Below are 14,158 nucleotides of genomic sequence, written 5' to 3'. Positions count from 1 at the left end.
TAAACATTCCATTTGCAGCTAGAGATGGACCAACAAATACCTTGATGCAATGACAGGGCATGTGCGTTAATCCAGAAGACTCATTGACTGGGGGACGGCTTTATAAGTGGTCAGTTCAACAGCGAATATTTTGATAGTATGAGGGGTTCTGCTTCCTATAGATCTCACAATTACGCTGATTCAGGTGAAGAATACTGAGATGATGAGGACTCCTTGGACTAATTTCATGTTGTATACGAATTTTAAAATACCATATATGAACTACCTTAACAACATAACTAAAATAGAGTAGGTGCTGGCTAAATCTTAATATTTTTAATCATTTATTTTAACAACTACTATTTCATATCAATTCCTAGACCTGGCCCTGGAACAAACCTGTAATGGGTATATAAAGCATGCTACTTGTATTCTATTGGGCTTTTTAACATTAAATGCACACAGCTACGAAGTCCATAATGATTTAGCCTGGTCCCACCCAACCTCTTACACCCTAGCCTACACGCCTTCTCCCATCAGAGTAAGAGTGAAGGTGGCTGCCATCCACATCCTCATGCTTCCAATCTAAGAATAAGAGAAATTTCTTGGACACTCTCCAGACAACTCTTGTTTGGGTTTATGAATCTATTTGAAACCTGAATTCAATAGTTGATATAGACAATGTGTTTAATGGGTAATACCAATGAGATATAGAAACTGATTCTCTTATTCATCTGCACTTCAGGCTATAAAAGAGAGAAAAGCACTAGCTCCAAAATGTTTCCACTTGAATAGAAACCCAGATTACAGTAGGTTACGTTTGCTAGCAATTCTCCCTGAAACTTTTCCTCCCCTCCCTTTAGGAACATTGGGAACTCATTATAAGCAACGGTGATACTAGGCCTACTGTTACATTAGCAATAATTTCTGCCATTGAAGGAAAAAGGATTACATGGTAAAACTTCCAGAAGAAAATAGATAGCGGGGCACACTAGTTGTAATACACACACACACACACACACACACACACACACACGCACACACACACACACCAAAGAAAGGCCAATACTGCTATCTGCATACAGATTTAAAGCATATTGGACCAGATCACACTCCCATTGAACTCAGCAGCAGCAGCAGTCAGGCTTCACTCTGAGGCTCCACTGACAAAGGGGATGTGGGAAATTTTAAGCCATTAAAAAACCCCTCAAAACTCGTTACATATTTGTCAATGTATACATTCATAAAAAAGAGATGGAGTCAAACACAATGGTTCTCCGTTCTGACCATACTTTCAGATCCAGGGAGCCAGCCACCAACACTGTTACAGTGATAGGCTCTACACAATGCTTCTTCTGTGGCCCTGACAGATGCTCATTGAATTAACTGAAAATCATGGTTTTCGTAGCTCTGGACAATTTGAATATGACCCAGGTACACAATGCAAAGTACATTTGAATGGGAAATTGGAAAAGGAAATATAAGAATAGAGCAATGAAGAGCATACCTGTTGAATCTTAAATAGTTCATTAAATAAAATATCTGAGCAATTTATATGAACATACTTATAAACTCCAATGTACTGTAGCCATATAAATATGAAGACAGTAGTATATGAAGTCACTTTGAGCTTACAGAATATTATTTGAATATTACTATTACTGGTTTGCTTTCCACCTGGGAACTATTTTTTTTTTAACATGAGTTAAATTTTCAAGGCATGTGCACAACCGTTGGCAGGGAATGGTCTTCCTGAGCTGACATCTGTAAGCGTGGGCCAACCTGCACCACAAAGGATGATGTTCAGTATCACTAACCTCAAGGTCATGATGGTCCTTCCTGATATGCACCAAAAAATTAGGTTACTGAATAAAATGTTTCCACTTGTAAGTATTTGCTACTTTGAATTTATTCTTAAGCTTTTGGAGGCTGCTACCTAGTATTAGTCAGTTGAAAATACTAGCAGATTACAAAATAAATGAAAAAAGAAGCAAAGGGATACTAACAACCACCACGTTAATAGCTGGCCAGGTCAATCTATTAATCAATTTTTTTTTTTTTTTTTTTTTCGGTATGCGGGCCTCTCACTGTTGTGGCCTCTCCCGTTGCGGAGCACAGGCTCCGGACGCGCAGGCCCAGCGGCCATGGCTCACGGGCTTAGTTGCTCCGCGGCATGTGGGATCTTCCCGGACCAGGGCACGAACCCGTGTCTCCTGCATCGGCAGGCGGATTCTCAACCACTGCGCCACCAGGGAAGCCCTATTAATCAATTTTAATCACATATGTCTCTGTGGTTAAGGCAATTTATTGTATAATACCTTTTGTCATTATAAGAGTATTCCTCATTATGGAGGGAGGGCCTAAATTAACTGAGTGAATACAATGTTCTAGGATATAGAGACGAGATAGCATAGTCTTGCTTAGTACTATTCCCTTCCTTATCCTGCTTTCTTTCCCCTGAGAGCACCTGTTCTCCCCACCCGCCTCAAATCTATCACTTCAACAAGAATCCCAGTCTCATTTCCTATGTGATAAACTGAAGCCCAGAGAAATTAAATAATTTTTGCAAAGTCACACAGCTAGAAGGATGGGAACAAAAATTGGTCCTACTCCAAAAGCATCTGCCTTCCAACACATCTCACCTGGTCCAAGTCAGGTATCAGATGCTATGCTGAGGTCATTAGGCCACTTGAACAAGTTTGAGAAGTACACTTAGGTCTCCCCTCTGCAATAAATGGGTTACCTGTATTCATACATTTCATATTTTCCTTTAGAAGAAACTACTTACAATTATGGTATTAACACCTTACTCTGTGATAACTCTTCATTTGCTTTTGGGTACTTGTCAGAGTAAATTTCTCAAAGCAGAAGGAAGTTAGATTGTCTATAAAATGCTCAGTTAATTTCATGCAGTTCTTTATGCTGGACATATGTTTTTTACTTCTTTTAACACACATCATCTGGAATTTTTATCCAAGTTTATTTTCTAAGCGCCAAGTTTGTTTTAAATATACAGCCTGGATTGACATGGATTTGGGATCAAGGTTATTTTGTAATATAACAGAGTGGAGAAAAACTACGATATTGATCTGCAGCCTAAAGATAGATCTTCAGCATATGTTTGGCATTGCTGAAGATGGAAGGTGCAGTAATGATTCTGCATTCAGAGCTACAGTCCATGGGTTTCCCCTATAGAGGGACTCCTCGGCTTGTCTAAAAATGGCTTCAGGCATCCAGACACCTTTCATCCTAGAGAACACTCAAGTTAGGCAAGGCAAAGAGTCCATAAGTTTTTCAGAGTAAAATAGATGAGCCCCAGCCATGACCATCTATTTGGGGGCGGGGTTAGCGAAGTAATGAAGTAACAAGACCACGGTTTTAGAGGTCAAGATAGACCATGGTATCACGGGAGTGAGATAGGTCTTTAAAAGGCAGAAGATTAGGCACCATTGCCTTTGCTTGGAGATAGAGCTCCAGATTTCTCTGTGACAGGGCGTATGCATTCTAGCTGCTTATTTTCAGTTCTATTCCCAACAATCACATTTCAGACCCATTAAGAGGTATCAAAACTTGACAGACCACTGTAAGTATACAGCAGAAATACCCCTAATGAGGCTCTCTCCGTGGGATGCAAGATGACAAAGTCACAGAGAGTGATTTTAGCAATCCTGGAGCTATTCTAGCTGTCTCACACATTCCCTATCTGGAAGACTGGCTCCTTGCAGCTATATTCCAATTAGATGGAAGAGATAATAATATGCAACACTGCTAATTATAAGACAAGTATACATTTAGGAGGCTTAAAATTCAGAGAGACTTAAAGCCCTCACTGCCCTTTGTGTTCCAATCTGAGATCCATTTCCTCTGCTTATTCTTAAATACACCTATAAATTATGAGAATTTTTATAAAGTGACATAGCACCCAGCCCAGGACCAAGTACATAACATGAGCATTTACATATACAGTGTCAGATGTAAAGGGGCACAGTGGAGAAAATGGGGCTTAGAAGACACCTGAACTTGGGGTTCAAGTCTTTCCTCTACAACTGACAAGCTGCGTGACCTTGAGCAGGTTAGTTAATTGCCTGTCACCACACCTGTAAAGTTATGCCTATAATTTCAAAGTACTCTTATAAAGAGCTAAAATACTCCTGGTATCAATAATTGTGCCTTTGACCAATAGATATTAAAAAGTAATTATCTAATATTTCATCTTTTTACCGATAAAAAATAGTGGAAGTGAATTCTGCAAAGGCTGGCTCAGTCTTACAACTGGCCATTGGAAAAGCCAGCTTTAAACTGGGTATTCTTCTCTAGTCTTTCTTTTTTCCCATTCTATAATTTAGCTGCTTGTTCTTTGTCATAGGAACTACTTACTTGATATAGTCAATAAGTTTGAGCTGTTATAACTATTGGACTGTGTGTGATCAAGGATATGACACTGATCATGTTTTATTCAGACACAAACTGAAGGTTACTGGCTTGCCTTTTAAAATCTTTAAACAAAAAGAAAAGGAAAAAAGCTGGAAAGCACAAACTTGTGGTGCTTTGGAGTTAATACAAAATTATTTTTTTCATTACGGACTAGAGTGGACAGAAAAATCACACACCATCTGTGAAACACAAGAGGCAGGCTGGAGTACATAGTATAGAAAAATATTATAAACTCATACACCCTGAATTAAAAAATATGAAAGAGGAACAAATCATAATCTGGGATTAACAACCTTCTTGGAACGTTATCGCTTAAATAATAATTATGACTAATTCATGATATGCTAAATTTAGGGAGTTCTACATTCCACTGAACTGATGAAAATTCAACAAAGATCATGACTAATCCAAATATTAAGCTCTTCTATTACATGCTTTGATCTTTGAAATCTATCTAAAAAGATCCCTTAGTGGAAGTCTAGAATCAGTCTCTCTTTAACGTGAAATAAATTGGATTCAAGCTGTTCTAACCTTTAAATCTTTAACACAATTAGAAAGTCTATGCCAAGCATCAGGTGTACATTAAAGAGACAATCCAGACGCTTGGAAATAAAAAAGAGCTCACTTCAAAGTTTCCCCTCAGATCAATGTAGTTCTGTGGGTTTGATGGGGAAGTGTGGCTATGGGGGAAGCATCCAGGACACCCAGCTTTCTAGGATTTGCCTGACAGTCCAGTGACTTCCTAAACGGAGACAACGGTATGCATTTTGCTCTTGATAAAGAAGTCAGCGGAGAGCCGCAGGTGCTGAAGTCAGACTCCCCTGCAACTTGCTTGCGTACTTTCATGTGACTAAATACACTCTGTCTCCTCTTGTGGTCCCTGCCCTATTGCCATCACCACTTGGAAAAAAGAAAGCGGCTAGTGCAAAAGACAGTTGCGGGCCACATAGCACAGGGAGATCAACTTGGTGCTTGTGACCACCTAGAGGGGTGGGATAGGGAGGGTGGGAGGGAGACGCAAGAGGGAAGAGATATGGGGATATGTGTGTGTGTATAGCTGATTCACTTTGTTGTAAAGTGGAGGCTAACACACCATTGTAAAGCATACGCCAATAAAGATGTTTTTAAAAAAAGAATAATAAAAGGTGGCAAACTTATATTAAAATAAACTGACTATGGAAAGGCCCTAAATAAATATATTCTGAATTGGAAAAAAAATAATTATTGAAAAAAAAAAAAAAAGACAGCTGCGGGCACACCGTTGTAGAAGAGACAAGGCACAGATGTTTTTCAATGGTAGTTTCCAACCTTTTCGGCGCCAGAGTTTGGTCTCTATTAAGAAACAAGTTCATCTGTGCCATATATTGCTGCGTTTGATTATTTGCTGTTTGTCACTTTTAGCTTGTGCTGCATGAGGATTAAGGCATCATTTAAATGCAGAGTTGTTTCATTTTGGAAACAGTACTATCTGCCAGGGGGCTGGTGATCAGAAAAGAGTGGTGCTGGAAGATTGGAGCTGGAAGGCTGGAATATGGAAGTATTGATAGTTTGACGGCTGACAGAATAGAATAGAATAGAACCACAAAGGCTGTCTCAGCAGTGTCCTGACGGTAGCTGCCTAAAAATTCAAGGGCTGTGTCCTATTCTTTGTACTGTTCATTTTATTTATTTTTTTAAAGATTAAGATTGGGCACAAATATAATTTTAAAATATTCCACTTATATTTTTGTTTGTAGGTCCTGATGTAGAGCCTTTGAATGCAACAGGTAGTCAAAAAATGCCTGTGAGATTGAACCCTGAGAAGCCTAGTAAAGAAAACACCAGTTACAAGAACTACGGCACCTTGTCATTCAATTCTGACATAAATATCCTCAGTGGCCTCTCTTCCTGCATCCCTTACTCCCCGGCAAGACACTTGTTCTCCATCACAAAACTTGTTTTTTTGTTTCAACACAGCACTCACCAGTGTCTGTTACTTTTGTGTACGTCCACTTGTTTATTTGCCGTCTCCCTGTCTTGTCATCACCATCTAGTTTTCTACTAGAATGTTAGTTTTATGAAGTCAGGGGACTTTGTTTCCCTGGGATCTTATCCTTTCTATACACGGTGTATCCTCAGCTCCTGGGAGAACACCTGGCTCTGGGGAAACTTCCAGTGAGTATTTGTGAAATATAAGAGTAAATGTCTCTACAGCCCTGACTTCAAGAATAGAAGTCAAAATAACAGGATCACCATATAATTTATTTTCTGCACTGTCACTTTTGACAATGAAAGAGTACACCAGTAGGTGTCAGGATAAGGATAATAGATGTAAACTTTATAAATCCTGGTTCAATAAATAAAGGAAAAATGGAATACATATACATTTAGATTCCTGGAAGGTTTGCCAAATATCAGGATTATGGAATATTTTTTAAAAGGCATTATTACATTTTAATTCAGTAGATCAAGGCATCTAAAGGTCAAGGAAAAGATTCTCAAGAACTTATCCTAGCAGACCCTTAGAAGCTAGCTAGAGGTGATTTTAACTAGCGCTATATTTATGTGCCAATGGAAACTATCAAATGACTTCCAAGTGCTTTACACAATTCGATTTCTGCAGTAGTTAACATCCCTTCCTTAGTTCTTCTGTGCCTTAGGTCACACAATGACTTTCCTTAGGAAATTTCTGATCGTTTGTCTTTGTTTATTATTCTAAGGATTAGAAAAGGCGAATTTAAGTTCGAACTCTAATTGCCTAGAAATCTCTGATAGTGGGATTCAGATCTGGAAAGTAGTTTTCCTTGTTTTTGTTTTTCAAGTAGACTAACGAGGTCCCGTGAGTCCACAGCACTAACAGAACTGCTTGAAAAATTAAAGTCATATTTTATAATACTAAACTTACAGTTGGGGGTCCTAGTTTCAAAGGTATATTAGCATAACATGGAGATCTGTTACCTTTCACTGACTTTGTACAGTGGCAGAATTAGGATATTTGGGGCAAAAATAATGATAAACAGATCTTCTGTCTCCTGGCATTGAACACATTCTTGAGTAATGATACTCAAGACTTGTGAGTTTAATTAGAGAGAGAGGAAAATAGCCATTGGCAGGGGTTGGCTGCCTTTGGGCTTGCAATCCAGTCTGCAAGCTTTTCCCCTTCAAACTTTCCCCCATGTGGTTTCTGGTTCCCCCAGAACCACCTGGGCAGTGGCAAACGTTAACTGAGATTCCCCCCATGTGCTAGGTACCGTGCTTCATGGGAACTAGAGGGCTTCACCCATGAAGAACCCAAACAAGGTCATTGATTCCTTAGACAGACAGATATTAAAATTGATTCAGGGACTTCCCTGGTGGTCCAGTGGGGAAGACTCCACACTCCCAATCCCTGGTTGGGGAACTAGATACCGCAGGCATGCCGCAACAAAGATCCCGTGTGCCCCAACTATGACCCGGTGCAGACTAAATAAATAAATAAATATTTTAAAAAAAATGCCATTTGAAACATTGTAAATGTTCTTTGTAATATATCTATATTGACATGATGACAAAATAAAAATTATTAAAAAATTGATTCACTTTATACATAATTAAAGTATTAGAAGGTGATAGTGGGGGTGATGGTGAGATATTCCACGGGAGGCAAGGAACCAAGGTGGAAGGAAGCATACACTCAAGATCGTGACTGAAATATACTATATCACCGCAGAGAGATCCAACATGATAGTGGAGGGTGATGGGGATAGAGAGGCAGGCATGGGGGAGATCTCGCAGGTCCTCGTGGACCATGCTCACAATACAGGACTTCATACTTTCTCTACTTTTGCTTGCTACCCTTTATGGCTGTTCTCATAGCCATAGGAGAGTCACACCTCCTAGCAGAGGCCCATGAGGACAGGACTGCAGTGCTTCTGGCTGTGGGATAACCAGGGTAGCTCACGCTGGACAGGGAAGCAACCAGTTATTCACATCACTAATGCAAATAACACCTCTAGTTTAATGAACTCATCTACATGTAATATTACCTATTTGTTTACTGTGTGTTGTTCCTCAACTAGATTGTAAGTGCCATGAGAAAAGGGAAATTGTCTCCCCCCCCCCCTCACCGCTTCATGTCCAACTATGACTGGCACATTAGTACTTGTTTAGTGGATAAATGACTCTTAAGTCAATAGGAAAACAACTGTTCGGATTTGCATTTTCAAAATATTACTTAGACTGTGATTTTAATGTATGGACTTGGAGTGGGGTAAAAGGATGAGATGTGAGAGTGGACGATGAGAGGAACTGAGTCTATGGGATAATCTTTAAAAGATCCTAAGAAGTCTCTGATAACACTCTTTACTGCTGGTGTGTAGGAAGGTGGAGATGGAAATTAACACATAATAAACACCCATGCTGTGTCAGGTACTGTGCTAGATGCCTACATATACTTCATAGCATTTAATTCTCAAACCCAAAACAAAGCCTCTAACATGTGCATGAATTCCATTTTAGAGATGAAGAAGCTGAGACTCAGAAAGAGTAAGTCATTTGCCTAAAGAGCTGCAATTTGAAACTCGATTTACCCAGCTTTAAAGTTGATGCCCAGCTGGAAACTATACATGCTGCCAATCAGAATATTTGAGAAACGAATACAGGTCAATCAATCACTGAAATCTTGGTCCTAAGATTTGCCATTTGGTTTCCTGAGGTGCTTTGCAGGCTCTCAGTTGTGCAGGAAATGGCATGCTGTTATTTCTGGACATTGTGATTCCCAGATTTTCATTTTGAGTGATGCTCTTTGTGGAAATAAATTTCAACTTCCTTAGCTATGTTTTTCTAAGGCATATCCTGAGTACTGTTGTCAGTTCTGCCCTCTCCAGGATCTTAGAGCTGAGTTCACAGGTGAGCCCCTTTTCCTGCTACATCCTGTGTCTGCTCCTCAGACAATCCCAACTAAGGCAGAAAATTATCACTAGCCGCGGTGTGCTCATTTGTGAATAGCTTAGAAATGAGCCCATATCCTAGTTCCAGTGGTCCAGTCACAGAGCTTCTAAAAACCTCCTTCCAAATATCTTTGTTTGGTGATCAGATCCAGGTCTTTTAATCCCTTTCCCCATCAGATTCCATGATTCCTTCAACATGCAATTCTTCTTCCTTTTTCCTCCCCTACTTAGTGACTAGCAAACATAGCAGGATTTTCCCTAGGTCCTTATTCCAAATTTCTGACATTCACCTTGTGATAAACTGTAACTCTTTTTCAGGATGAGAACCCTATCCTAAACCACAGCTCTGTGCTTTCCTGTTATGCTCTCCTTGTTCTCTTTACATGGACACATATTTTGGTCCCTACTTTAGCCTGATGGCTGGAGTGCCATCTATTGCTGCCATTTGCCTAGGTCCCGAGTATCAGCTGCCTCCTGAATTCCTTGCCATTGTTCATTATTTACCTAGGAACTTATAGTATGAATAGCTATCTGTTCAGCAAAAATTTATACTCCCTTTCCTCCACAGGAACTGTTTCCTCCATAACACTGTTGCTAAGAAGTGACTGGCCATCCAGAAACTATATTTCCTACTCTGCTATCTTGCACTGAGCTGGAGAAGTGGAACCAAATTTTATCTGATGGAATATAGATAGTAGAGATATACACAACTTCCAATCGGGTCCACAGAAACCTCCACAGGATGAGCTGGATATCACCCTCCAGAGAAACTTGATTATGTTTAAGCGGTAGGGCCTCCATCAAGCTGTGTCCTTGGTTGACTTCGTGAAGCAGAAACTACCCCTTCCTTTACGTGAGTGAAAAACTAGTCTCTAATCTATGATATGAAGCCACTGTGACTGGGCGGCGGGGGGGGGGGGGTTACTTGATACAGGAACTAACTTTACTTTTAGGATACATCTTCTTCTAAAAGCCACAGAGGCCAACATTTTTTGAATTGGTTGAACTTAGGACCTTTAAAATAAACACCGTCCCACGGGGTCAGCGGCCCCTCTGGGGTCTGCCACTGTTACTAGGCCAGTTCTTCACCCTCTGCCTCATTATAAAGGACTGATACTACTCAGCCATAAAAAAAGAACGAAATAATGCCATTTGCAGCAACATGGATGCAACTAGAGATGATCATGCTAAGTGAAGTAAGTCAGACAGAGAAAGACAAATACCATCTGGAATCTAAAATATGGCACAAATGAACCTACCTATGAAACAGAAACAGACTTACAGACTTGGAGAACAGACTTGTGGTTGGTTGCCAAGGGGGAAGGGTGTGAGGGAGGGAAGGACTGGGAGTTTGGGATTAGCAGATGTAAACTAATATAGAGGATGGATAAACAACAAGGTCCTACTGTGTAGCATGGGGAACTATAGTCAATATCCTGTGATAAACCATAATGGAAAAGAATATGAAATAAAAAGAAAGTCTAATGTGTGTATAACTGAGTCACTTTGCTGACAGCAGCGATTGGCACAGTATTGTAAGTCTACTATACTTCAACAACAAAAAGAAACATTAAAAAATAAAAAAGGACTGATAGGAGGCCAGGCTCGTTCCCTCTTCTCCCCTGGGTCAGCCTCATGTGATGTCCAGCTGGCCAGCATGCCTTATTCCGTGTGTCAAGCTGTGGCATATGGAGAGATACTTAAAAACTAAATTGTTTTGTGGGAACCAACACAGGAAAGCCACATACCTCCATGGCCACAAGTCTGTGAGCATTCTGTCCAAGCCGTCCACCCCGAGAGCTGACAGTTGACCACGCATTCCACCAGGCAGTGAAGGCTCATCCTCTGGGGCTTCTCCAAGTTACGCTGCAGATGGGAAGGAAATATGATTGTACTGGAGAATTCACAGCAACATCAAATCAAATCACTATCCTTTTATGGGATAATAATCTTTATTCTATGAGAATAATCTTTCTACATTTTTGTGGGGAAAAATATCCTGGCTTGTAGAAACTGATGGCAAGCCTAGAAAATGATGGTCCTTACTTCATGAAATAGAAACTTGTCAGCCCAAATTTGTTTAGATAAAATCCTCAACTTTAGAAGTATATTGGAAGTTAAGGTACCGGGAAAGCAGGCAGTTATGTGACACAGAGATCTGTCCTGTCACTCAGCCAGCAAGGAACCAGGAGGATGCCTCACTGTTAAATTTAGGCTCCTTGTCCTCTGGATGGGCCAACAGTACATAGAGAGCTCAAACTAATAGCTACCTAGGCTAAAAAAAAATAAATAGAAAAAGAATAAAACTCAAATCTACAAACCATCTAAAGTTTGTAAGAAAGACCAATTAGGCTAAAAACAATCATGGTCTTAATCAAGGGAAAAGTTGATGATACTATTTCTTTTCCTCTTATCCTCTCTGAAATCCACATCTAGGCAAAATTACACATTTTCTAATGGCCAAGGTAGAAGAGGTCTTAGTGAAAGAATAAATCATCCAAGAAACACAGAGAGAATAATTTAAAAATTCTGTTTTAGGAATCACACACTGTGTGATTGGGGAAAATGCTAACACTCAATACAAGTTAAATATTAAAAATGTCCACACTGAGGTAAAATTAATGATTATAGCATGATTACTTGCTAAGTGGGCAAAATAGAAATGGCCACATGGGATCTATGATCCATTTGAGATATATAGGTATTCTAGTTAGGTTAATTGGGGACTTTAACATTCTTTAAATATTTGCTGGATATATGGGAATTTAGAAAGCAGATAAACTGACTTTTCTATTAATGAATAGTTTATATTGCTCTTTGTATCAAAAGGAAAGATTTATTATATACACTAACTGTAAGATTTTCACTTATTTGGAGTTGTTATAGATTGGTGATTTAGTTGTCTTGAAGCAGACAACATCTTGAGAGGGAGATGAAATTAAACAAAATGTTAAAATAAATCACTGACACTTGGTAGACAGAACTCTGCCCTGTATTAGCCAGTCTCAGCATTTCATTAAATGGGATGTTCAATTTTAGGTGGTCTAGTCTCAGGGGTGGTGTTCGTCCATGGTGATACTGTTGGTTTAAAGAGATGTTATGGCAATACTTAACAAGGTTAAATCAGGATCGGTGAGGAGGGTTTTGTTCTGATTTTAATTTCCACTTGTGGACTCTTCTTACTTAAGGAGAAATGGGACAACTTTTATTTTGCCGGTTTCCGTGGAAACCTGAGCTAACTGGCCTCACCTATTTCCAATTATTCCAAAGATTGTTTTAGTGATTCTTATAATGGGACAGCATATGGTCATCTTTATTTCTATTAAACTGCCCCCATTATGCATTTCACTTATACGCTGGGAAGGAAATGCCAACTTTTTTGGGACAGGTTTGATTACAGTTTTTGTCCAAACTCCACATATTTTGTCATAGGGAAAAAAAGGGAGCAATAAAATTACAAAAATTCAAAAGGCACTAATTTGAAAATTGGTAGGCAGGCATTTTGACTTACTTCGAGAAGGAAAATGCAACTGTGCTAATGCAATCATTTGCTAAGCAAATTAGCAAAGTATTCTAATAGCAAGTGTCAGTATTCATCTTACATGCAAGGAACAGTGTTTCCTATTTAGGCAAATGAATCACCCGACCGATACAAAGAGTCACATTTAAATATTAGAGTCACCTGATGTCAATAGTTTGTTGGCAAATAAGTTCTTTAAAATAATGGAAAAAGCTATATTTTTAATGAATCCATTTCCCCAATGCAAAATGACCTTTCCTGGTCATTTTAACTAAGTTCAAACTAGTGAGATATAACTGTCTGATACTAGTACCTCTACTCTAACTGAACCTAAGCTGTGATGAGAAGAAATCAGACTGTCATTTATATCAAGCATTGTGGAGGTTGCAGACCAATATTCAAAAAAACCACAAACAAACAAACAAAGCCATGGGTGTGGGATACAAATATACACAACTCACCTGCTCGCATTGGTCCACACTAACAGGCTTCCCATCACTGCGCACACAGCTCAGAAGGCGGGTCCTGATGCCTTGCCCACAGGTCGCATTTTCACTCAGCTGGCACGTGCTCCACTCTACAGGCACAGGGTCACCACACTGAGTTTCAAAGTTATGACCATGTGAGCAAAATACAACACACCTTTGATTCTCTGCATTGGTGGAGAAGGAGAGTGTGCACAGAATCCTAAAACCACTTTCAAGTGGCTTCTAAAAGCATCCTGCAATTCTTTTATTAAAAACAATCAGTCAGATCACCAAATAACAAAGTGAGCTACCTTCCTAAGTTTGGTTTCTTGAGGTCAAAAGCCAAATAATTTGTAGAAACCATCTCATAGTTGGCTGAGGTAGGAAAAGAGAAACAGTAAGCACAAGGGTAAAGGAAAACCAGTTTGGAATCATCTATTTGCTGGGGATAATTGAGAGAGGAAAAAAAAACAACCAGAAATGATGCTAGTCTTTGATGTAAACTTGAAGATGTTTTCAAGGAATAAATATAATTTTCTAAATCATTTGGTATATTAGGTACAGTGGAGCCAAGAGAGGTACCCCAGAAGAGAAAGAGGGCAAGATATATGGACTATTTCAGGAACTCTCATTTTAAGAAAATTATTCTCTCATGAGAGAAGTGTTTGTAAATTTGGCTAATTGTATTACAAACTGGACACCAGGAGTTAGAATAAATCATCCCATAACTAATTCTTTTAAAAAAATCTTATTTTGTTGTTGTGGGTAGAAAAAGAAAAGATCCTATATCATATACAGTGAGAACCTATCTAAGGAGGTTTTTCATATTTGGTATGTGGTCTAAGAGCTTA

The 14,158-nt window shown here is 39.3% G+C and overlaps 1 protein-coding gene across 1 annotated transcript in view; it reads right to left on the bottom strand.

Annotated features, from left to right (window-relative positions):
- The window catches only part of THSD7B (thrombospondin type 1 domain containing 7B), an 876,032-nt gene that overhangs the window by 29,894 nt on the left and 831,980 nt on the right, over positions 1–14,158 (bottom strand). The window contains exons 19-20 of the mRNA XM_059052359.2: positions 13,302–13,417; positions 11,069–11,186 (exon numbers count right to left, since the gene is read on the bottom strand). Of these exons, the coding sequence (XP_058908342.1) occupies positions 11,069–11,186; positions 13,302–13,417 (234 nt within the window). The remainder of the gene's footprint in view (positions 1–11,068; positions 11,187–13,301; positions 13,418–14,158) is intronic.

This window comes from Kogia breviceps, chromosome 2, assembly GCF_026419965.1.
Source record: "Kogia breviceps isolate mKogBre1 chromosome 2, mKogBre1 haplotype 1, whole genome shotgun sequence".
In the NCBI taxonomy this organism is placed as follows: domain Eukaryota; kingdom Metazoa; phylum Chordata; class Mammalia; order Artiodactyla; family Physeteridae; genus Kogia; species Kogia breviceps.
Note: the sequence above shows the minus strand (reverse complement) of the source record. Positions and strands in the feature narration are given on the sequence as shown.